The sequence below is a fragment of the Anomaloglossus baeobatrachus genome, chromosome 2 (genome assembly GCF_048569485.1).
Source record: "Anomaloglossus baeobatrachus isolate aAnoBae1 chromosome 2, aAnoBae1.hap1, whole genome shotgun sequence".
Classification (NCBI taxonomy): Eukaryota; Metazoa; Chordata; class Amphibia; order Anura; family Aromobatidae; genus Anomaloglossus; species Anomaloglossus baeobatrachus.
The window spans coordinates 563,594,902-563,620,323 of record NC_134354.1 but is presented as its reverse complement, the minus strand read 5'-3'; the positions used below and the strand labels follow the sequence as shown (position 1 = coordinate 563,620,323).

Here is a 25,422-nt window from a genome sequence, read left to right as displayed (position 1 = left end):
GTTCTAGAGATGAGAAGGTGTGTCCAAACTTTTGGTCTGTACTGTATGTATAATATATATATATATATATATATATATATATAAAATATTATGGTATTATTAATATTATTATTTAATTAAATGTTTATGTAACAATTTCATATTTTAGGCTTTATTTCATTTTTTGAGAATGGAACATAGCAAGGTGAATTACTAAAGTTCTTACAAATTGACTCTGCTCATGACCATAATACTAAATTCATTAAGTCTAAATAGATCATCAATTATAGATATATAAAGTTTTTATGGTGCGCAACACAAACAAGTTCACAGTAAATGATGATTAAAATCAATACAAAACAACACAGGGCAGTGTGATTAATACAGGGTGTTATATTCTGCTAATACAGGTTAATGAGCAGATGGGAGCTCTATAAAGAGCGTACACATAAGGTCTTAGTATTGTAACATAAACCCAAATATAGTCAAAATAGTGCACTATAGTACATATATGCACAACTTGCAATAAATTAGTGAGTAATATCTAATATACTGAACAAGTCACCAATTTTCTAAGTAAATATACTGAGCAATAATATAAATGCAACAATTTAGTTTTTGCTCCCATTTTTTTCTGAGCTGAACTCAAAGACATTTTAGAGTGTCCTTTTATTGTGGCCAGTCAAAGACACACCTGTGCAATAATCCTGCTGTCTAATCTGCATTTCCATATACCCCACCTGAGAGGTGGATGGATTATCTCCGCAAAGGAGAAGTGTTCACTAACACAGATTTAGGCCCCCTTCACACGTCCGTGATACACGTGCGTGTTTGGTCCGTTTCCGTATATACCGGAGACACGGCCAAACGTGCACCAATGTTAATCTATGATTGTGATCACACGTCCGTTATTTCATTATGTCCGTGTGTGCGTGTCCGTGATCCGTATGTGTTTGCGTTTGGCACGGATGCATGTCCGTTATCTGCACGGAGCACGCACACGTGGACACAATGAAAGTCTATGGGTATGTGCACACACGTTAGTAAACACGTATGCATATACCTATAGTCCGTGTCCGTTTGGTGTTTTTATTTCTAGTGATGTCGGCTATTCTTTCTATTTCTGTGTATGTCGGTCAATCTCCCTGAGTCCGTCGGTCAGTCTCTCTGTCTCTCTGTCGGTCTCTCTGTCTGTCTGTCCCTCTCTCACAGTCTGTCGGTCAGTTTCCCCCCCTCTCTCATACTTACCGTTCCCCGATCTCCGGCGCAGCGCTGCACGGCATTCACACTGCTGCGGCGGCTTTTACTATTTTGAAAAAGCCGGCCGCCCATTAAACAATCTCGTATTCCCTGCTTTCCCCGCCCACCGGCGCCTATGATTGGTTACAGTGAGACACGCCCCCACGCTGAGTGACAGGTGTCACACTGCACCCAATCACAGCAGCCGGTGGGCGTGTCTATACTGTGCAGTAAAATAAATAAATAAATAATTAAAAAAAAACGGCGTGCGGTTCCCCCCAATTTTAATGCCAGCCAGATAAAGCCATACGGCTGAAGGCTGGTATTCTCAGGATGGGGAGCTCCACGTTATGGGGAGCCCCCCACCCACCGCCGCTCCGGTCACCTCCACACAGCAAATGAGATGAGTAGCGCGATCAGCTGCTGTCACTGAGGTTACCCGCGGCCACCGCTGGATCCAGCGGTGGCCGCGAGTTACCTGACTGACAGCAGCTGATCGCGCTACTCACCTCATTTGCTGTGTGGAGGTGACCGGAGCGGCGGTGTCTTCTGCTGCTCCTGTCACCTCCATGCAGCAGAGCTGGACGCGACGCTGGAGGTCCGTGGAGTACGCCGGACATGGAGGGTTTGTCGGGGTTAATAAATTGGTAATGAGGGAATTTGTGTGTGTTTTTTATTTCAAATAAAGGATTTTTTCGGGTGTGTGTGTTTTTTTACTGTAACTTACAGATTAATCATGGAAGGTGTCTCATAGACGCCTGACATGATTAATCTAGGACTTATTGGCAGCTATGGGCTGCCAATAACTCCTTATTACCCCGATTTGCCAACGGCACCAGGGCAAATCGGGAAGAGCCGGGTACAGCCCCAGAACTGTCGCATATAATGTATGCGGCAATTCTGGGCGGCTGCTGACTGATATTGTTAGGGTGGGGGGCTCCCCATAACGTGGAGCTCCCCATCCTGAGAATACCAGCCTTCAGCCGTATGGCTTTATCTGGCTGGCTTTTAAATTGGGGGGGACCGCACGCCGTTTTTTTTTAATTATTTATTTATTTATTTTACTGCACAGTATAGACACGCCCACCGGCTGCTGTGATTGGGTGCAGTGTGACACCTGTCACTCAGCGTGGGGGCGTGTCTCACTGTAACCAATCATAGGCGCCGGTGGGCGGGGAAAGCAGGGAATAGGAGATTGTTTAATGAGCGGCCGGCTTTTTCAAAATAGTAAAAGCCGCCGCAGCCGTGTGAATGCCGTGCAGCACCGGTGATCGGGGATCGGTGAGTATGAGAGAGGGGGGGACACTTCAGTCAATCGGGGGATTAGCGGTCACCGGTGAATCCTTCACAGGTGACCGCTAATCAGTACTCGACACAGACAGAGCCGCGGTATGAGGATGAAGTCGGGTGAAGTTTACCCGAGTTCATTCTCATCGCGCAACTCTGTCTGCTGTCAGCCGACATTTATAAACGACATTGTGCATCACACACACGGACATTACACACGGACATTACACGTACACATACACGTTAATTCCACACGCACACACGGACGTTCTGCACACAAACACGGCTAGCATACGCAATTCACACAGGTGCCACACGGACCATAAAAACGGACACAAAAACGGGACACGGACCCGAAAAACGGCCCGTAACACACGTGCGTGTTTTTCACAGACGTGTGAAGGGGGCCTTAGACAAATTTGTGAAGAAAAGATGAGAGAAAAGGGCCTTCTTTGTACATAGAAAAAGTTTTAGATCCCATGAAAAATGGGAGCAAAAACAAAAGTGTTAAATTTTTATTTTTGTTCAGTATATATTTCTAAAGGTGCTACTGACATGAATCAAACCATAGATATTCAAAAATTTAGTGATGTGTAATAATGAGAAATGACAGAGGGAAAAGGTATTCAAATGTTTACAGAAATGAATTTAATACTTTGTCCAAAAGTCTTTGTTGGTGATGACTGTTTCAATATGCCTCCCATATGGAAAAACTAGTCACATGCATTGCTCAGGTGTGATTTTTTTTTTCACTTTTTCATCTTCTTCCACACAAACACTCTTTAAATATTGAAACGTGCGTGGATTCCATGTATGAACACTGAGCTTTACTTTCTTTTATATATTTTCTATTAGATTCAGGTCAGGTGGTTTGCTGAGCCATTCTAGCAACTTTATTTTCTTTCTCTAAGGCCTCTTTCACACGTCAGTGATTCTTGTATGTATGTGCTAGTTTTTATACGTACCAGAATCAAGGACATACACAGACCCATTAAAATCAATGGGCCTGCGTACACATCCGTGATTTTCCACTGACCGTGTCTCCGTGTGGTGTACACGCATGTCCGTGTGCTTCGCACAAGACATGCCCATTTTTTTCTGTTATTAATGATATGCCACGGATCACACTATGGTGTGATCCGTGAAACATGTACCAGAAAAACACGTACATTGAAAATAAAATTATTTTTATACTCACCTTCTCCAGCGACGCTCTCTCCAGCCTCTGCTGGCTGCTGCTTCCTGCCCGGCTAATTACTATTATGCATATTAATTTATGCCGACCTGGAAGTAGTTGCAGAGGTGACACAGCGGCGGCTGGAGGCAGCATCTGGGAGAGTTCAGCATCACGGACAGCAGGAGCGGGGACAAGTGAGGTTATCTCCATGTGCAATCACGGAGCATAGATCACGGACTGCACATGGACAACCCATGTGTGCCGTCAATCACGGCACATGGTGAGACTTTTTTTACACGTCAGTGAAAAATGTCTGGGTTTTTCACTGATGTGTGAAAAAGGCCTAAAACCAACTGAGAGTATCCCAGCTCCTAGCTTCACAGTTGGGAGGGTTTTTCAGAGTGATATACAGTGCTTTTCAGCCTCTAAACATGGGGTGTATTATGGCATCCAAAGAGTTCAATTTTGGTCTCATCTCACCAAACTATATTCTCCCAGTATTTCACAGGCTTGTCTAAATGTTGTGGAGTAAACTTTAAATGTGCTTGAACATGCTTTGTGTTCAGCAGTGGAGTCTTTACTTATTATTGTGTATTACTTATTGTTTTCTTTGAAACAATTGTACCTGCTGCCTCCAGCTCTTTCTGTAGCTCTCCACAAATGGTCCTTGGGTGTTGGACAACTTTTCTAATAATTCTTTTCACTCCTCTGTCTGAAATATTGCAGGGAGCCCCTGATCATGGCCAATATAGTGTAACTCAACATTGCTGACTGGAACCTTAAAGGGGTGGTTCACCCATTTTTTTTATTGTCTGTATGAGTTCTACTTACCATTCTAGGTGTTTTCTCCATTGGCTTCTGTTTCCATTTCTGGCACTGAGTGGCGCTATCCTGCACGCTCAGTGCCTGTCACATGACCCCCTGGAGCTCTGGCCACCAGTATTCTCTGACGTCCCGGCAATTCCGGGCTCTCAAACTTGTCGGGTACGTCAGAGGAGGCTGCACCACTCAGATTGAGTGACAGGCCTGTGGGTGGTGACTACCGCACGTCACAGCCCAGCATCGAGGGGAGGAGCCGGAGGACGTCAGTGTGGAGCCGGCTAAGCGTCCTGCAGATGGTGAGGCATGGGGCGCCAGGATGGAATACAGGGGGCGTTCTTCAGCTGAAATCCCCCCCTGCACGTAAGTATCTGATCACACTATCCACCCGCCCGCTCTGCTGCGATGTCAGGAGAGCGGCCGGTGTCGGGCAGTGTGATCATGTGCTCCTCCCAGCAGCACTGCAGGATGCAGCAAGACACTGACAGGCATGTCACCGCTGTGCTCTGCCATAAGTCCTGCTGCATGGGACCAACTGTCTGCACTCTGTCACCTGCACCACAAGTCACAGAGTGGAGACAGTTAATGACAGAGCACCTCTGCCCCCCCTCTCTTGTTTCCCCACTCTCTTCTCTCCCCCCACTCTTCTCCCCCCCACTCTTCTCCCCCTCCCCACTTCCCCCTCTTCTCTGCCCCCCTCTTATCCCCCTTTCCTCTCCCCCCTCTTTTCCCTCGCTCTCCTCTTTTCCCTTGCTCTCTCTCTTTTCCCTCGCTCTCTCTCTTTTCCCTCGCTCTCTTTCCCCCCCTCGCTCTATTTCCCCCCCTTGCTCTCCCCCCCTTGCTCTTTCCCCCCCTCGCTCTCTTTCCCCCCCTCGCTCTCTTTCCTCCCCCTCGCTCTCTTTCCTCCCCCCTCGCTCTCTTTTCCTCCCCCTCTCTCTTTTCCTCCCCCCTCTCTCTTTTCCTCCCCCTCTCTCTTTTCCTCCCCCCCTCTCTTTTCCTCCCCCCTCTCTCTTTTCCTCCCCCCCTCTCTCTCTTTTCCTTCCCCTCCCTCACTCTCTTTTCCTCCCCCCCTCGCTCTCTTTCCTCCCCCTCGCTCTCTTTTCCTTCCCCCCCTCGCTCTCTTTTCCTTCCCCCCCACGCTCTCTTTTCCTTCCCCCCTCGCTCTCTTTTCCTTCCCCCCTCGCTCTCTTCCCCCCCTCGCTCTCCTTTCCTCCACCCTCGCTCTCTTTTCCTCCCCCCCTCGCTCTCTTTTCCTCCCCCCCTCGCTCTCTTTCCCCCCTCGCTCTCTTTTCCTCCCCCCTCGCTCTGTTTTCCCCCCCCTCACTCTCTTTTCCTCCCCCCTCGCTCTCTTTTCCTTCCCCCCCTCGCTCTCTTTTCCTCCCTCCCCCCTCGCTCTCTTTTCCTTCCCCCCCCTCGCTCTCTTTTCCTCCCCCCTCGCTTTCTCTCTCTTTTCCCTCGCTCTCTCCTGGCATGGTCAGTACAGAAATCTCTCCATCGTGGAGGGGTGAAAGGGAGTAATAAACATGGAGTCCCTACTGTGTCTGTGTATTTATTTCTAATAAAGTATTTTTCTCTGTGTGATGTCTTTATTTTTTTTTAAACCCTTTATTGGAGATTCTTAATGGCCAGGTCAAACTTGGCCTGACATTAAGAATCTCGAGCTTTATACCAACTGGTAAAACATAGCTGGTATTAACCCCTTATTACCCAGCATGCCACCTGCCACCAGGGCCACTGGAAGAGTTGGTTACAGCGCCAGAAGATGGAACTTCTATGAGAGCGCCATTTTCTGGGGCGGCTGCGGACTGCAATTCGCAGCGGGGGGCCCAGAAAGTTTGGGCACCCTGCACTGCGGATTCCAATCCCCAGCTGCCTAGTTGTACCTGGCTGGACTCAAAAATTCGGCGAAGCCCACGTCATTTTTTTTTTTAATTATTTCATGAAATTCATGAAATAAAAAAAAGGGCTTCTCTATATTTTTGGTTCCCAGCCAGGTACAATTAGGCAGCTGGGGGTTGGGGGCAGCCCGTAGCTGCCTGCTGTACCTGGCTAGCATACAAAAATATGGCGAAGCCCACGTCATTTTTTTAAAAAAGTTTTCAGGCAAAAACCTTTATAAAAAATAACAAAAAAAATGCTTCCCTGGATTTCTATTGCCAGTGAAAGTAACACCAAGCAGCGGGGTTTAGCAGCCAGTAGCTGCTTGGGTTACCCTTAGCAATAGAAAATGCAGCGGGAGCCCACAAACAATGTGATTTTTTGTTTTTTTTTATCTTTAATGAATTTTTAAAAAAAAAATCGACATGGGCTTCGCCCATCGAGCACCAGAGCATTTTACTGCTCAATTTATCCCAAGTAATCAGATGACTCCAGTGTCGGCCGATTACTTGTTCTGTGTCCCCCTGCATCCATTGCAGCGTGTATGGGCTGTGAGGTCAGCGGAGTTCAGTCCAGCACTGGAGTCAGCTCATCTGAACTCAGCTGAACTCCAGCCCGCACACGCTGCGATGGATGCAGCAGGGGGACATAGAACAAGTAAGGTCTAAGCAACACGGCGAGAAAAACAGTGCGAGTGGAGTGCGATAAAACATCGCATTCCACTCGGACCAATATTAGCCTGTGTGTCAGCACACATGAGCGATTATTTTCATAGCCCTAATTGGACCGAGAAAACAATCGCAGCATGCTACAACTGTAATGCAAGACTCTCTCTTTTACCCATTCAAGTGTATGTGGTGAGAGAAAAATCGCACTGCACTTGCGGTACATCGGTGGACTACGGAGGAGAGAGGGAGAGAAATCCCTCCCACCCCTCCTCAGTGCTGGCCCACCCCTCGAGTGGCGGACCGCCCCCCGCAGCTGAGGTCTGCTCGCACAGTCGGACCTCAGTCGCAGGGACACACGCATGACACTCAGCTCTGCTGTACTGAGCGTGAGCCGAGTGTAATGCGAGGGGATCGCAGTAATCCCCGTGTGGCCCCAGCCTGATCGGCCGACACTTGAGTCAGCTGATCTGAACTCAGCTGAACTCCTGTACACACAGACCGCACACACAGGCCGCACACGGTCACATGTGATCGGCAGCAGGCAGTGACTGCTGTTCAGGCTACATTCACATGACCGTTCCGGTTTTGCGGGCCACAAAAAACGGTCCTTTTTTTTCACGGATGCATCCTAGTGGCATCCGTGTGACATCTGCGTGCCTTCCGTTTTTTTTGCGGGCCGCAAAAAACGGAAGCAGCAAGAAAGATAAATAGATGAGTAGATATAGAGATGGATAGATAGATATAGAGACAGAGGGATAGAGGGATGAATGAATGAATGAATGAATAGAGGGCTGGATAGATAGATAGATAGATAGATAGATAGATAAGAAAGACATATATAATGTCCTACCCCCTGCATATTCTAAGCTGGCACCCTTTTGTGACTTTCATGTGGCACTAAGGTGCTTAGTCTTGTATTTAGCCAAAAAATAAATAAATAAAAAAAAATGACATGCGGTCCCCCTATCTTTTGTAGCCAGCTAGGGTAAAGCAAACGGCTGCAGCCTGCAAACCACAGCTGGCAGCTTCACCTTGGCTGGTAATCCAAACAGAGGGCACCCCACGCTGTTATTTTAAATTAACTAAATAATTTAAAACAAAAAACACGGGGTCCCCCGAAATTGAATCACCAGCCAAGGTAAAGCGGACAGCTGTGGTCTGGTATTCTCAGACTAGGGAGGTTCACCGTTATTGGACACTCCCCAGCCTAAAAATAGCAGGCTGGTGCGGTGGCAAACGGGGTAATATATGGGGTTAATACTAGATGTGTAATGTCACCTGGCATCAAGCCCTGGAGTTAGTGATGTCAGGCGTGTATCAGATACCCGACATCACAACCCAGGCAGTAATAAAAAAAAAAAAATAGACAACAAACACATTTTTATTTGAAAAAACACTCCCCAACACATTCCCTCTTTCACCAATTTATTAGAAAGAAAAACAAATCCAGGTCTGGTGTAATACAAGGGGGTCCCACGATGATCCATACCATAGTCAATGTCCCAGTCAATGAAGAACAGAATGTTCCCTATTTGCTGGGAGAGCCGTGCAGTGACCTGAGCTAACATCAATAGGTCAGCCCAGGTCACTGCAGGGCATGATGAGTGCTGCTATCAGGAGGTTAGCGAGGTATATTACCTGCGATGATCGCTGAACTCCTGACAGCAGCGCTGTCACCGAGTTCAATGACCGCCGCCTTAACAAACAAAGTATTGCGAGCGGCCCGTGACGTCACCACTAGTCACAGTCTCGGGTCGACAGCAAGAGGTGATGTGACAAGCGGCGGGCATAGAAGGCAGTGACGACCGCTGACGTCAGGAGGGCAGGACTTCATCACCGTAGGTAATGAACTTACTAACCTCCTGACGGTAGCACTTGTCAGCCCCGCGGCTGCTGACACTGCAGTGCGGGCCGCTGCTGACACTGCTGAGCGGGCAGCCGCGGGGCTGGGGCTGGAGCGGGACACTGACTGCACGGGCACCCAACGGAAGTCACATGGAAGTGCATCCGTGTTGCTTCCGGGAATTTTGCGGACCCATTGACTTGTATTGAGTCACGGTTCATTATTACGGAACAGAATAGGACATGTTCCATAATAACGGAGCGGACATACGGCATCCGATGTGTTTTTTTTTGTAGGATCGGATGCACATGGAAGTGCTACCGTGTACCATCCGATCCTACACAAAAGACATTGAAAAGATGGTCCTGTCTGTGGGGCCGCAAAAAAACAGGAACTGACCCGGACAAACGGAACGGTCATGTGAATGAGCCCACCTGCAGCCATTGCAGCGTGTGCGGGCTGTGAGATCAGGAGTCAGCTGACTCCAGTGCCGGCCGATAAATTCTGTGTCCCGCTGCAGAAGGATCCGGTAAAATAACGGTTGCATGCGCTGCACATTTAATCCACAGGATCCGGTCATATGCGGTTTGCGGATGATACAGACGACACACAGACTAGGCAAGAGGGAAAAAATCAATCTCATCACCCCGTCACTTTTTTTTCCCCAATTATTTTTTTCACATGTTGCGCCGGCTAATAATCATAATTTCTGTACACACACACACACACACGCACTTTCTTCCCCTGGTTGTGCAGAGCTGGCAGCTGCTGCTGTCTCTGTGTGATTTCTCTCAGTGCATCCACACAGGGAAGAGGCAGGGAGGAGGCTTTGGGTGGAGAGGAAGAGTGGGGGTGTTACACACAGTGGGTGTGTTAGATAAGCGAGACACCGCCCTAGAGCCACAAAGAATTCTGGGACTTGTAGGAACTGAACACAGGAAGTCAGAGGAGAGATTAACCCCATCAGAGCTGGAGCCAGCAATGAGCATGTGCTGCTAGTGCACAATAAAAGGTAATTTTGCTGAAAAAACATAATAGATGTGTTGAGGGGCACATATTAGCAAGATTTATCAGAAAAAAAAAATCAGTTTTGGTAACTGGACAACTTCTTTAAGTAATTTACAAATTTTTATGTATCCAATGCCATCAGTATCTTTTGAAACAATAAGTTTGTGAAAGTCTTAAGACAGGTGACTGGTTTTACCCATCATAAGATGTTTTTTGTGTGCACCCTAGTAATGAGACACCTTATTATTGGCCATCTGCCAAACCATCTTTTATTATTTTTCACTAGTGGCAAGATTACGTTCTAATTACCAATAAATTTCATATGGTGTCATGTCTTTTTATGTTTGTTTGTTTTTTGCACCTCAGTGTAGTCATGTGTTCAGTACTTTTTCCCTGTGTCAATTCTCATTATTACACATAACTTTATTTATGGACATCTATGGTTTGATTTCTTTGGATGTGTGAATTGCATCAGTTGTTATTAACATCTGGAGAAAAATTAAAGTCAGTAGAGTCTTTAGAAATATATTTTCTTAGAAAATTGGTGTCGTTTTCAATACTTATTTCACCACCTCCACATTATGCATTATTTGTGATTCATTAGCCTTTCATTTTATTATATGAAACAACTTACTTGACTTACAAAATTTAGTTTTGCCAATTGGAAGAGGCATGCAGATGAAATAGTATTCATATATCACAATAAATAATATTTGTTTTTCATTTGACAATGTTTGTTCATCAATGTTTGTTTACTTCTGTTAAGTCCATAAATGTTTGCTTTCTTTGTTTTAAGTACTATGGATTATGCTCAAAAAATTAATTACATTCTTTTCAACATAAATAATGAGAAGAAGGCACCAGGTACTTCCCATGGGTTCAACAGCTCAACATTTATTTAAACTAAGTACACTGGACAGATTTATCAGTGGATTTATGCCAGATTTTTATTGCAAATACTTCAAAATAAATCTGGCATTTGGACGAAATGCCATTTTATGAAGTCCTTGTACTAATTTTATCCACACGTGAGTCAATGTATTGAAGAAAATGAGCGGAGCTTTGGAGGTGTGCAGCTCACAAATAATTTTTGAGACACTTTTTGCCAGATTCTATGATATCTGTATTGATATTTTGGTGCTATGATTAAGGTCTCTTTCATACGTACGGGTTTCAAGTACGTGTGACAACCATTTTTTTCATGGTTGCCACATGTACCCATGTTATACTATGGTCTAACTTACACGACCGTGTTTTCACATGGACCGTATGACCAGCACGTACACATGTCCCTTTTTTTCTCCGGCATCACTGATGTCACAAGACCCGCACACTGATGAGATCCATGTGACTTTAGTGTGACATAAACTGGAGAAAACCTGTGTCTATGAAATAAAAAGATTTTCTATACTCACCTATCCCCAGTGATGTTGTCTTCTGTGCAGCTGTCACTTGCTTCGGGGCCTGCTCATTAATTGTCATTGCATATTTATAGTACTCACCGAGGACCCAAAACTAAGAGCAGCGCCAGAGACACCATCGCTGGGGACAGGTGAGTACGCAGCAGTGTGTGTGCAGTGACATCATGGTTTTATCGGAGTATCCAATGAACTAGGATGAGTTCCTGACATAACTGCTGAGTGACCCGCGCTACCGTGGGTGTTGTGTCAGTTACTTCACGGGTTCATCAGAGTTAATTGGGAACTCCAATGAAACCGTAATGTCACTGCCGTGGCCACACACACTGCTGAGGGCGCCCGGTGGTGACCTGGGCTAACCTTATAAGGTCATCTCAGGTCACTGCAGGGAAGCACACACAGCAGTGTGTGTGTACCTGCAGGGGCTGCTCTCACAATCAGTGGGGAATGTTCTATTCTCCATTGAATGTGCCAGTGAGTATGGGATCGAAGTGGGCCTCCCTAATTGGATTACAGCAGATCAGGATTAGGGCTTTGACAGGGAAGTAAATTGGAAAAGACGGCATCTCTTGTCTTTATTTATTTAATAATTTTCTCTTTTCATGTCTTTTCAGGTTTGCTTTTGGGGAACATCATGGCACCTCGCATTGGATTACAGTGGAACTTTTGTATTTTTACAAATAAAGAAATAAATTGATGAACGAGGGCTGCAATCGCGTTTTTTTGTTCAAATAAAATTTTATATTGTTCTTTCAACAACTGGTCTAGTAATGGGGGTGTCTGCATCCATTACTAATACCAGGGTTTGATGCCAGCTGGCAATTCACAGCTGGCATCAAACCCACAAATATTACCCCATTTGCCACCGCACCAGAGCAATGGAAAGAGCTGGGTCCAGTGCCAGAATTGGTGTGTCTAATGGATGTGCCACTTCTGGGGAGGGTGCAGGCTGCTATTGTTAGGCTGTAAAGAGCCAAATAATCGTGGCCCTTCCCACCCTAATATTATCAGCAATTATATTGTCTGCTGTACCTTGGCTGGTTTTAGAAAAATGGAGGGGACCCCACATCTTTTTTTTTTTATAAAAAATCAAATAATTTAAAATAAGCAAGGGATCCACTCTCATTTTAATAACCAGCCAGTAGCTGCTGCTGCTGTTATTGTGCTAGATATGAAAATTGTCTTTTTTTTTAATAAAAAAATAAAAATGCTGCAAAACAGCTGTCAAAGTTTTGTCTATCTGTTCTTTCTTTCTATGTGTTTTATATGTTCTTTTTATTTTCCTTCTGTATATCTCTCTATTTTATCTGTTCTATCTATCCATAGCTATAATTTTTCTGGCTTTCCACATCTTTTACACTGGTACTAGTCACACGAATGTCACACGTATGCAAACACTGATGTCACATGGATGTCACACGTATGACACACAGATGTCACACGTATGACCATACCAGTGCATGTGGCTTATACGTGTTTAAACACGAACATGTGAAAGAGGCCTAAAAAATATTCTTCATTATTTTAGTTTACTTTTCAAAACTGTTGTTTTGTGTCTAATTGACCCAAATTAATTAGGTCTCATGATACGATGTCTATTTTTATCATTTAAAGGAGCCTGTCAGCAGAAAAAAATACAATATTTACCTCCAACCAAAGCGCTAATCTGCAGACAAAGAACATTTTAAATGTGTCTTTCTTATTGGAAACGCAGCTGCAGGGAAAATGTGAAGTTATATTTTCTCTGCAGCGGCACTCTTCCATTCATCCAGGTGGCACCAAGAGCGAACATTCAGAAATCAGTACACATAGAGAACACGGTAATCATTCACTTCAATCTATAATTATTATCCTGCTTAGTACACACTCTGCAAAGTATTATATTAGTCAGTAAGCTGTGGGAATGATTACAATGCGCTAATTGTGTTCTGAAAGTTGAATGTTCAGAATCTCAGCCCTGCCTTGATGGCTAGAAACAAGCAGTTGCAGGGGAAATATAACTTTATTTTCTCCCAGCAAATTAGAATTACAGTTAGTGGTCTGGATATATCAACTGTAGAATAGGTAAACTATCATCATGAATAACAAAGTTTCACGCTTAATCATTTACTTTAGAATACATTTGGAATGGATATACACATTCTACAAATTAGTAAACTAATTGTGAATTACTAAAATATATGGATACATACCAGTCAACAAGTAATAAGTACCTACCTCCACATATCTCTCCAGTTTCATCATCAATACATTCCCTGTCATCACATTCACAAAATTTTCCATATATTAAATCGTTATTTTCTGCGTTCTCACATTTACATCTTCCACAATGACAGGTGCCTGAAAAGAAAAAAAAAAAAAATCATGGACTATCCATTTTTAAAACTTTTAAATGTATCTAGGTCATGTGTTAAATCGGTTTTCCGCTACCATGAAATTGACTACCTATACTAAGCAAAGATCATTGATATCAGTAGGTGTATGATGACACCCGACTAGAGATGGGTGAACCCACTGATGTTAGGGTTTGGTAAGTCTGTCTGGACCTTTAAAAAAAAGTCCAGTTTGGGTCCAACCTGAACATAAGCCCAAATACTGGACCCTTTATAAGTCTATAGGGACTCAAACTTAGTGCTATAAAAGGGTGTTAGGGCTAGGGGACTACAAAAGGAAGCAAATGGGGATTAATTCAGGACAGTTATACTTACTGAGTCTCCATGCAGCAGTCTAACTGCAGCCAATCATAGTCGCTGTCACTGAGGATGGGCAGGGAAAGCAGTGAATACGCATGAGAGGTAATGCGTGGACAGGGAAACAGTGTGACAGCCACACGGAGACTCGGTAAGTATGACTGTCCTGCTCTAATCCCCATTATGCTACCTTTTTTACTTTTTCTATTTTTTATTATATTTTTAGCCAGGTGGCCGAACTCAAACAGTAACAAGGACACTGGGTGTCTGGCACAGACCCCAAACTTTACAGTCTGGGTTCGCCCAACACCTGACACTTCTACTAACCAATTCTTACTAGTTCTGGCAGCAGCTGTTGTATACATCTGGCTGCTTTTGGTCACTAACCAGTGTGATAAAGCTTTGGTGTTCTGCTCCATAAACTGTTTACATCCAACAGAAACAGTTGATGACTGGAGTAACCAAGTATTGGGCCCTCCTTCCTTTTCATTCCCCCCCATCCCACATGATATTGACTTATTCAAAGGATTGGTCATCAAAATGATAGTGGAAAATTAATTTAATATTTAAGAGGTATGTCGTCCCTATTTCTGCATCTGTCACTAGGCAGAGCTGAACTTTCATTTTGAAGAATGTTGTGACAATAGCAGTTTGATCAAATGGTTCTAGGACTTGTGGTCCCATACCATCAGGGAGCTTGTGGGTTAATACTAAATATAAGAGGATAAATTAGCAGAGGATGTAAGTCACATTTCCTAGTAGGTCCCCACAAATTCAAACAGTATGCAGTTCACTTCACAAAGATCGCAAAAATAAATGCCCGACACCATTTCCCACACTGCTGAAGACTCCGAGTGGGCTAATGACATCATGCGCAACCGCTCGGGCTTACCTATAACTATTTGCAGCTATAACATCACATGGTTTTCACCGTTTTAAGTGAATAAAATTTAACTTTTTTAACCACTTCACACCTGGACAATTTTCCATTTTTTCATTTTCATGTTTTTCCTCCCCTTCTTCAAAGAGCTGTAACTTTTTTTTCCATCCACATAACTCTATGAGGGCTTGTCTTTTATGGGATGAGTTTAGCTTTTGAATGACATCATTCATGTTATTATCATGTGATGCATTGGAAAGTAGTAAAAAGATTCCAAGTGCTTTGAAATTGCAAAAAAGTATAAATTTCACGATTTTTTTATGGCATTTTTAATTTACCATGTTTCCTATATGGTAAAACTGACCTGGCAGTATGATTCTCCAGGTCTGTATGATTAGACCAATACCAAATATGTTTAGCTTTTTTTTTATTTTAGTGGTGAAAAAAATGTGTAAATTTTTAAAAAAAAAAAAGAAATTGCTTCTGTCGCCCTGTAATGCTTTAGATTTTTTTCTCATGAGGGCATTTTTTTATGCTCTAAGATGAGGTTTTTATTGATTCCATCTTGGAGTAGATACGTTGTTTTGATTGCCTCTTATTGCATTTTAATGTAATTGTTTCAAAAATCATCAAAACATAATTGGGGCATTTTGACTTTTTTTATGCTAGGCTGTTTTCCGATCAAATTAATTTCCTTTATATTTTGATAAATTGGAATTTTACCAATTTAACGATACCAAATATGTGCATTTTTTTAAATTGTTTTAATGGAGTGAAAGGGGGGTGATTTGAACTTTTGCATTTTTTCACATTTTTAAAAACATTTTTTAATATACTTATTACGAGATTTGAAGCTGTATTCGTCTGATCGTTTGTGCTATACATAGGAGTGCATCAGCACTTCTGTGTATAGTCAAAACCAAAATCTCCTATTAATGCCATCTAAATGCTAGCTTTCACAGGAGTATCATAATGACAGGCACAGGGGTTTTTCATCAGACCCTTGGCTGTTATGGCAACCCATCAGCACCCTGCAATCAAGCATGCTGATGAGTGCATGGAATGATGTGCCCCCTACTGGTTAATAGTAAATGCCACTGTCAGAGATGACAACAGAATTTAACTGGTTAACAGCCAAGGGTAACTGTTAATGACAGATCATGGTTGATTAAATTAGCCATCATCTGCCCGGAAAGATGCGGGCTTACCATGTGAGCAAACATCCAAGTCAGGGGCACAACATATAACGTATATGCCACAAACAATAGAAAGAAGTGGTCCTGAACCACCGCGCTGTGTCTCGCACCGGTGTCAGCAAGGAGCAGGTTAGGTCAAGTCGTTCCAGGAGGTAGACAGGCCGTGAACAAAGGGTGTTTCTCATAACGCCAGTAAATAGAAAAACAACGGCACATATCAATGAAGTTCCAGATATTAACGTTTTTATTTCATCCAACGGTGCAGATAAAAAGCGGGAGGAGAGCTGGGTGCGGGTCCCCTCAGGACGACGGCCGTTTCATGTCCAAAAGCACTTCTACGGGTCCATTCATAATGGACTCGTAGAAGTGCTTTTGGACACGAAACGGCCGTCGTCCTGAGGGGACCTGCACCCAGCTCTCCTCCCGCTTTTTACCTGAACCGTTGGATGAAATAAAAAACGTTAATATCTGGATCTTCGTTGGTATGTGCCGTTTTTTTTCTATCTATTTGCTGGCTATATAACGTATATGTACGTCATACATTGTGAAAGGGTTAAATATACACTAAAGACAAGTCATACATGTAAAAGCACCATAAAAATGCAGATATAACAAGCTGCAAAAACCACAGTAATGTGGCAAATCCTATGTTATGAATAGAGTTGAGCGCGGTTCGCGGTTCGAGGTTCTCCAGTTCGCGGCTCGAGTGATTTTGGGCGGTGTTCTAGATCGAACTAGAACTCGAGCTTTTTTGCTAAAATTCGATAGTTCTAGATACGTTCGAGAACGGTTCTAGCAGCAAAAAGCAGGGCTTTTTAAAGCTACAGTGTGCTGGAGCCATCTCTGGCAGCCTGCCACAAGCTGGTAACCAAGATAAACATCGGGTATCCAACCAAAGCGCTTTGGTTAGTAACCCGATGTTTATCCTAGTTACGTGCAGGAAGCCCACACTTCCCCACTCAGCTCGCTCCGCCCCCTCCTGCCCGCGGCATGTACACACACACACACACACACACACACACATGGTCCCGCTCGGCTTACCTGCGGTGATGAAGTCCCGCCATCCCGACCTCAGCGCTGTCACTGTCCTCCATGGCCGCCGCTTGTCACATCACCTTCTCTCGCTTCCGACCCGAGACTGACTAGCGGTGACGTCACTGAACTCAGTGACAGGTGCTGTCAGTGTGCTGGAGATCAGCGCAGGTAATGTACCTCGCTGACAGCAGCACTTGTCATCCCCTGCAGTGACCTGGGCTGACCCATTGATGTTAGCTCAGGTCACTGCACTGCTCTCCCAGCCAATGGGGAACATTCTGCTCTTCATTGACTGGGACAGTGTGGATCGTCATGGCAACCCCTTGGATTACACCAGACCTGGATTTGTTTTTCTTTCTAATAAATTGGTTAAAGAGGGAATGTTTTGGGGAGTGTTTTTTCAAATAAAAATGTGTTTGTCGTCTATTTTTTTTTATTACTGACTGGGTTGGTGATGTCGGGTATCTGATAGACGCCTGACCTCACCAACCCCAGGGCTTGATGCCAGGTGACATTACACATCTGGTATTAACCCCATGTATTACCCCGTTTGCCACCGCACCAGGGCGCGGGATGAGCTGGGGCGAAGCACCAGGATTGGCGCATCTAATGGATGCGCCACTTCTGGGGCGGCTGCGGCCTGCTATTTTTAGGCTGGGGAGAGTCCAATAACCATGGACCTCCCTAGTCTGAGAATATCAGACCCCAGCTGTCCGCTTTACCTTGGATGGTGATCCAACTTTGGGGGGACCCCTACGTGTTTTTTTTTTTTAATTATTTATTTAATTTAAAATAACAGCGTGGGGTGCCCTCAGTTTTGGATTACCAGCCAAGGTGAGGTTGCCAGCTGTGGTCTGCAGGCTGCAGCCGTCTGCTTTACCCTAGCTGGCTACAAAACTAGGGGGAACCCTACGTCATTTTTTTTTTTCATTTTTTTGGCTAAATACAAAGCTAAGCACCCCTTAGTGCCACATGAAAGGCACCAAAGGGTGCAAAATTACAAAATGCAGGAGAGTGGGACATTGTGTCTTTCTGCCATTATAATGACAGAAAAGACTGATATGAAGTGTACAAGCAAAAGAAAATCACCAGAGCGCTCTACGCTGTGAAAAGCAGTAGAAAATGGCACTGGAGTGAACATGTGACCGCCTCATGTAGGATGAAGCTATGGATCCTAGGTAAATTTATGCATTTACCCTCCTTCAGTTTTTTTGCAGTACACAAAAAAACGGAAGGCACACGGATGACAAACAGATGACATACGGACCATCTACGGAACGGAAACGGATGCCACACGGATGCACCCGTGAAAAAAAAGGACTGTTTTTTGAAGACCGCAAAAATGGATTGGTTGTGTTAATGTAGCCTTATTCTGATCTGCCGTTTATAAACAGCAGGCAGAAATAAGTGAATAGCGCCCCCAAGCATCAGAAAATCTCCGGGGTTTCAGGGCTAGCTGAGACCCTGGAGATCATGATTCAGGACGGTTTTTCCGGTCCCCGCTCACGTGATCACAGGTATACACCGTATACCGATGATCACGTTACAGTAAATGACAGCGCCGGTAAAAAATTATTTATCTCCCATCTGGCATGAACAAACACTTCTTCTGCACTTCTTCTGCACTTCTTCTCCACTTCTTCTCCACTTCTTCTCCACTTCTTCTCCACTTTTTCTCCATTTTTTCCTCCACTTTCTCTCCATTTTTTCTCCACTTTTTCTCCACTTTTTCTCCACTTCTTCTCCACTTTTTCTCCACTTTTTCTCCACTTTTTCTCCATTTTTTCTCCACTTTTTCTCCACTTTTTCTCCATTTTTGTCTCCACTTTTTCTCCATTTTTTCTCCACTTCTTCTCCACTTCTTCTCCACTTCTTCTCCACTTCTTCTCCACTTCTTCTCCACTTTTTTTCCATTTTTTCTCCACTTTTTCTCCACTTCTTCTCCACTTTTTCTCCACTTTTTCTCCATTTTTTTCTCCACTTTTTCTCCACTTTTTCTCCATTTTTTTTCTCCACGTTTTCTCCACTTCTTCTCCACTTTTTCTCCACTTTTTCTCCATTTTTTCTCCACTTTTTCTCCACTTTTTCTCAATTTTTGTCTCCACTTTTTCTCCACTTTTTCTACACTTTTTCTCCACTTTGGTGCTGTTCTGCAGCTGCTGTCTGTCTGTATGGAGAAGAGCAGACAGCAGCTGCAGAACTACAAGGCTCAGCATACTCCATCCAGGACTGTATGCAGACGTTTTTTGCCCACCAAAAAAATGACGTGGGCTTCGCCATATTTTTTTATGCTAGCCAGGTACAGCAGGCAGCCACGGGCTGCCTCCAACCCCCAGTTGCCTATTTGTACCCGGCTGGGAACCAAAAATATAGGGAAGCCCGTTTTTTTAATTATTTCACTTATTTCATGAAATAATTAAAAAAAAAACGACGTGAGCTTCGCTCCATTTTTGTGTCCAGCCGGGTACAACTAGGCAGCTAGGGATTGGAATCCGCAGCACAGGTTAGCACGAGGTTTCTGGGCACCTCTGCTGCGAATTGCAGTCCGCAGCCGTCCCAGAAAATGGCGCTCTCATAGAAGCGCCATCATCTGGCGCTGTATCCAACTCTTCCAACAGCCCTGGAGCCGGGTGGCTTGTTGGGTAATCATGAGTTAATACTGGCTTTGTTTTACTAGCCAGTATTAAGCCAGAGATTCTTAATGTCAGGCACGTTTGACCCGGCCATTAAGAATCTTCAATAAAGGGTTAAAAAAAGACACCACACAGAGAAAAAATACTTTAATAGAAATAAATACACATACACATTAGAGACTCCATCTTTATTACCCCCTGTCAGCCCTCCACGATCCATGGTCTTCTGTCTTTCTCGTTCAACAAATGCAGCTTTGCTCCATCACTGCTGCATGGGGGAAGACGCTGCTTCCCGTGGAGCATTCACTCCGTGAAAGCTGCACGGAAAGCAGCGTGCAGCCTTCACGGAGTGAGAGATCAGTGCTGCTAGCGGTAACAGCGGTAACGCTGACAGACGCGTTACCATAGCAACGGTGCTCCCGGAGCCGCGGTTAGCGTTGACGTCACCGCTAACTGCGTTGCTATGGCAACGGTGATCTCCGTTAATGACCGGCTGTGTCAGCCGGTCCCTAACGGAGCGGGGAGTCGACCGTGTGCTAGAGCATGTCGCCGGTACACGGCGATACACAAATGTGCACCGTGTACCGGAGAGATGCACTCGCAGGTCCTACATGACACGTCATAGTCATGTGACCAGTCTGTAGCCAATGAGATAATAGCCACGTGACTGGTCACATGGCTATTTTGACGTCACGATAGGTCCTGCATCACTGCTGGCAGTGCTGGTTACCGGGAGGATTCAGCGATCATCGGATGGAATAGCGGCAGGAGACAGAGTGCAGGAGGGATCGCGGGGACCGGTAAGTGTTATGGCAATGTTTATTATCTGTATGTGTACATTTATAATGCATTTTTATGTGTTTGTGATTGCCTCCCATTATAGCCTATTGGTTCGAGTTCGGTTCGTCGAACGTTCGACTAACCGAACTCGAACGGGAGCTCCGTTCGGCGAACCGACCTCGAGCTGAACCGCGACCGGTTCGCTCATCTCTAGTTATGAATACACTAAACGCAGCATATTAACAGCATAAGAAATATAAGTATTATTTTGTTTGAAAGAGGAGATCCACGAGAGTTTTATTTTGATGAACTACATATGTACAGTAAAACATTGGTATAAAATATTAACAATACAAAAACTCAGGCCACACACAAATATACAGAAATATATATTGTTAATTTTAAAAATAATGTATATTTCAAAAAAATATTTTTTCGATATCCTCCTAAAACCAGTGCATATGAACGCTAATTATCTGAATAATGCATTCAGAAAAAAATGTTCTTGCTGCATCTTTTGAATGAAAAAATAAAATTCTGCACAGCTGGAGTTATGTCAGCTCCAGAACTCAGCACGGTTACTTCTTTATTAAATTACAGCATCTGAATTTCCTCTGCACTGAAATAACCTATGTAGTAGCTTTGGCATTTTTTGAAAAGTACATTGTGCACTAGACTTGAAAAATCTTTTAATGATAATAACACATATAAAAGTTTGCAGTGACCTAGAAGTTACATTTCAGAGAACTTTGTGTTTTATGTAGAAATGGCATGCAAACCTGCATTTGAACAAATGACTCCTTGAGAATTTTTGCACATCTCGTTGCTTTGCTTTCGTGTCAGGTCACAAGTAGCTGGGTATTGACAGGCTTCTCCAAACCAGCCAGAATCACACTGGCACTTTCCACAGTCACACGTTCCATGTCCTAAAAAAATAAATAACATTTTTAAAGCAAACACAAATTTCTGTTTTTATGCTTTTTTCAGTGTACAGAAAGCGCTTTATAGTCAATAGTCCATTCAATGTTACACTGCTCATAAATATTTAAAGGGCTTTTTGGTTTATATTTTTTAAGTCAATTTGTCTGCTCTTGTTTACTATAAAAAAAAAGTTTTACTTCCCAAACCCAGCTCTCCAACTTCGCTCTATATATGCTGCAGCAATCACATCAGAACAGCGCACAAGACTGCTGCAGCCAAGTATTGGGTTCAGTGACTCATACTGTCTACTCTGGCAGAGCAGTTGACCCCAATGACTGTCGTTTCCCTGTTTTTGGAGACTAGTGACAGCCTCTCAACTCTATCGGGTTATCCACATTTAAATCTGGTTTAATTTTCTTCAGTAAATGGTTAACATCAGTTAATATCAGTTTTTCTGCTGGTAGCTTCTCCAGCAGTCTCTAGCTGAGTGTGTCAGCTGCAGTAGTTTTGTAGTCAGGACATTGAGGTTTAAATAGAAGTGTTACCCAGCAATCCCTGCTGAAGATACAAAACCATTTGTTCTCTGGCCGCAATGGTGTAAGGACCTCTGAAGGCTTGTTCCTGCATTTGGACTTTATCCTTTGTTATTTTGCCCTGTTCGTCTTTCCTCTTCCTGTGTGTATTAGGGCAGCAGTAGAGCTAGTGTATGCCACCAGCCAACCTACTAACCAGGTCCACTACAGGATTTTTTTAGGGTCTCAGGATCCTGTTCTGCGACAGTTGGGGAGACTGTATAGGGCCTCATTAGGTGGGTAGGGTCAACGACAGGTGAGTGCAGGAGGTGGCCATCTACCCCTCTCACAAGAGCTAGGGTCCACCACTGTTGTTGTGCCCTTGCTGTTTGGTGTTACCCCCTACCTGTTGTACTGATGTATATATTTTTGTTGTGCGTCCAGACATCAGTTAGTCTGAACGCATCCGCCACATTTCAAAGAGTGACAATGACTGGCTGAAGCACTGTGGTTGTAATGTTACCAATGTAGCATGTTAACAAAGGCTGGGAGCAGTGAAGATACACAGCTAGGACAGGTGAATAAAGTCAGTCAAATCTGTAGATTTCAGTGAGATTGGTTGACCATCTAATACAGGGTTCCCCAACTCCAGTTCTTGAGAGCCGCCAACAGTGCATGTTTTCAGGATTTCCTTAGCGTTGCATGGGTGTTGGAAACATCAACTGTGCAGGTGATTAAATTATCACATGTGCAATACTAAGGAAATCCTGAAAACATGCACTGTTGGCGGCCCTTGAGGACTGGAATTGGGGACCCATGATCTAATATGTGACCTCATTACATAATATGTCTGGCGATATATGGCTGGGGTGGTTGGAATTCAATCAACCAGTCCAGAATTTTGGTAGTTCTTCTCTCATAGAGTACTCAGAAACATTCAGCTAAGCTGAAGTCCCTATGTATGGGGGAGTCATGAGAGTTAGTGGTCAACCTAAAGCTCTAGTTGTCATTTTAAACAAGAGAAAGCTGATAGACTTTAAAAAAATCTGAATGGAAAATTGTCTTTAAATACGTAATTGTGAATCCACATTGGTCTTTAAATTATTATATTTTCTGCTACATTTAAGTATGTATTTCACTCCGATTTTTGATACAGTAACAGACAACAACGATGATTGTTAATATATCCATTTTACCATCAACTCTGTTATCAAAAAGCTTTGTTAGGCTATGTGTGCACTAGAAAATGACTTTTTCTTAAGGAAAACCCAGACCCTGTGAAAGAATCCCGCAAAAAACGCACCAAAACCGAAATGAAATCCGCATGTTGTTTTGCCGCGTTTGGTGCAGATTTGGTGTGGATTTGCCACAGTTTTGGCACAGGTTGGTCCCTGCGGTTTTTAACCAATAATTAATGGCAAAACCGCAGGGACCTGCAGATAAGAAGTGACATGCATATTAATTCCGCAGCGGAAATTATGCGGGTAAATTCGCAGGGGCAAAGAAACGCAGTGTGCGCACATTTTTTTTTTAATCCCCATAGATTTTGATGGAGAAGGACTGCAGAAATGCTATAAACATTTTCTGCAGCATTTCTATAGCAAAATCCGCTGCAAATCTGTGGGTAAATCCACAACGTGTGCACATGGCCTCAGGATCAATGTGATATTACAGTAAAACAATTTAAATTGAATCTGTCATCAAGTTTTTGCAATCTTATCTGAGAGTGGCGTAATGTAGGGGTAGAGACCCTGATTCCAGCAATGTGTCACTTAATACGCTGCTTGCTATAGTTTTGATAATGTAAGCTGCTGAAAAAACAATGATTTTATGACTAGAAGACATTTAAACCTGCTGCCATATAGTCATGAGCTCTGTATAACCCCTATCTATCACTGCTTACCAACTTTTTGTCTATGCACAGTGTATACAGAAAGCTGTCAATTAGTGATTTGTGGGGATATACAGAACTCAACGCTCTCGAAATTGCAGCATTTAGCCTAGCAAGTAATACATATCTGTAGTCAGGGTCTCTACAATTACATGGGGTAGGAATAACCTAGTGACAGATATCCTTTAATAAACTTGAAAGCTGCAGCCAAAGAATATAACCAAACATGAGAGACATTGTCAGACTTATTTGTAGACTTCAAAGTTGTGTCATCTCTGAATCATGTAGTTGTGTCTTTAAGGAGTTTTCAAGGACTGTAAAACGACTGACCCATCCCTAGAAAGAGTCACCAATTTCAGATTGTTAGGGGGTCAAATATCAAGCACCCCACTCTGATCAACTTTTTTCAGAGGTGATGGTGACAATATAAATAGTATATCAAAAAGACTGACCCACACATCCAATAGGTGTGAACAGGTGCTAGCTGAAAACACATTAGAACTACAAAACACATACAGCTGCACTCTAAAATGCTAACATTGTTAAAAATCCACATTTAACTTTTAGGATCGCTACTTCCAATAGATGGCGCTGCGCTAGAGTTTGTCTCCTGTCCTGGAGAGAAAATTTGAATATTTTGCAGAGGGGCATGGCAGCTATAAGTCCCCTTACTAGCGTCAGACTGGCTTGCAAAGTCTCCATAAGGAGAATAGTGTTCCCCCGTGGTCCCACAAAGCTTCTCATAGCCAGATCAGACACCCCATACTTTGCACTGATGAGGGGCAAGCACCCCGAAACACCGTGTCTGCAAATTGGGATTCTGATCTGGCTTATATATCCTGAGTCATATTGCAAAGGATTGTTGAAAATCCACATTTAACTTTTAGGATCGCTACTTCCAATAGGTGGCGCTGCGCTAGAGTTTGTCTCCTGTCCTGGAGAGAAAATTTGAACAATGAATAAGGGAACTCTGCAGTACACAGCAGCAGCTAAACAGTGTGAAGTAGCTGTGATGTTCCACTCTGTACACTCATTACACCCAGTTGATGCTGCTCTGCAGACAGCTCATCAGTGGGAGTGTCATATGTTAGATCCCCACCAATCTTATATCGAAATGGAGATAGGTTCTCAATATTATACTATTGGAAAACCCCTAGAATGTCTAAAATCCCATTTACACAGGCTAGATTCTCGCCATGAATGAGCACCAAATTATTATATACTGTTTAAGTCAATCAATGCTCATTCAATCAAGCCAACAAGCTGTATGTGGCAGCACATTCCCTATTTGCACTAGGCAATCTGCGACCAAAAATCAATGATTTGATGGCCCATATGAGCAATCCCATGAGTCAACAAATGAGTGTTTGCTTGGTCATTGTCTTTGGTTACAAGCTTACTTGGGCCAATGATTAGGAATGCCTTCATATCAAAATCCCAAAATCTGGAGGGATATTCTGGGCCTGCCAGAAGATGAAGGAAGTCCAAGCTCAGGTAGATGAAGAGTTTATATTGTATGACACATTTCAGAGTTGATCCAAATCCTTCATGAGATTCATTAAAACAGG

The 25,422-nt window shown here is 43.7% G+C and overlaps 1 protein-coding gene and 1 long non-coding RNA gene across 2 annotated transcripts in view; one reads left to right on the top strand and one right to left on the bottom strand.

Annotated features, from left to right (window-relative positions):
• LOC142290393 (uncharacterized) overlaps nucleotides 1-12,477 on the top strand; it is a 259,883-nt gene extending 247,406 nt beyond the window's left edge. The window contains exon 4 of the long non-coding RNA XR_012750289.1: nucleotides 11,931-12,477. This is a non-coding gene — a long non-coding RNA (uncharacterized LOC142290393). The remainder of the gene's footprint in view (nucleotides 1-11,930) is intronic.
• Nucleotides 1-25,422, bottom strand: part of ITGBL1 (integrin subunit beta like 1) — a 595,662-nt gene that overhangs the window by 413,079 nt on the left and 157,161 nt on the right. The window contains exons 3-4 of the mRNA XM_075334352.1: nucleotides 21,310-21,456; nucleotides 13,534-13,656 (exon numbers count right to left, since the gene is read on the bottom strand). Of these exons, the coding sequence (XP_075190467.1) occupies nucleotides 13,534-13,656; nucleotides 21,310-21,456 (270 nt within the window). The remainder of the gene's footprint in view (nucleotides 1-13,533; nucleotides 13,657-21,309; nucleotides 21,457-25,422) is intronic.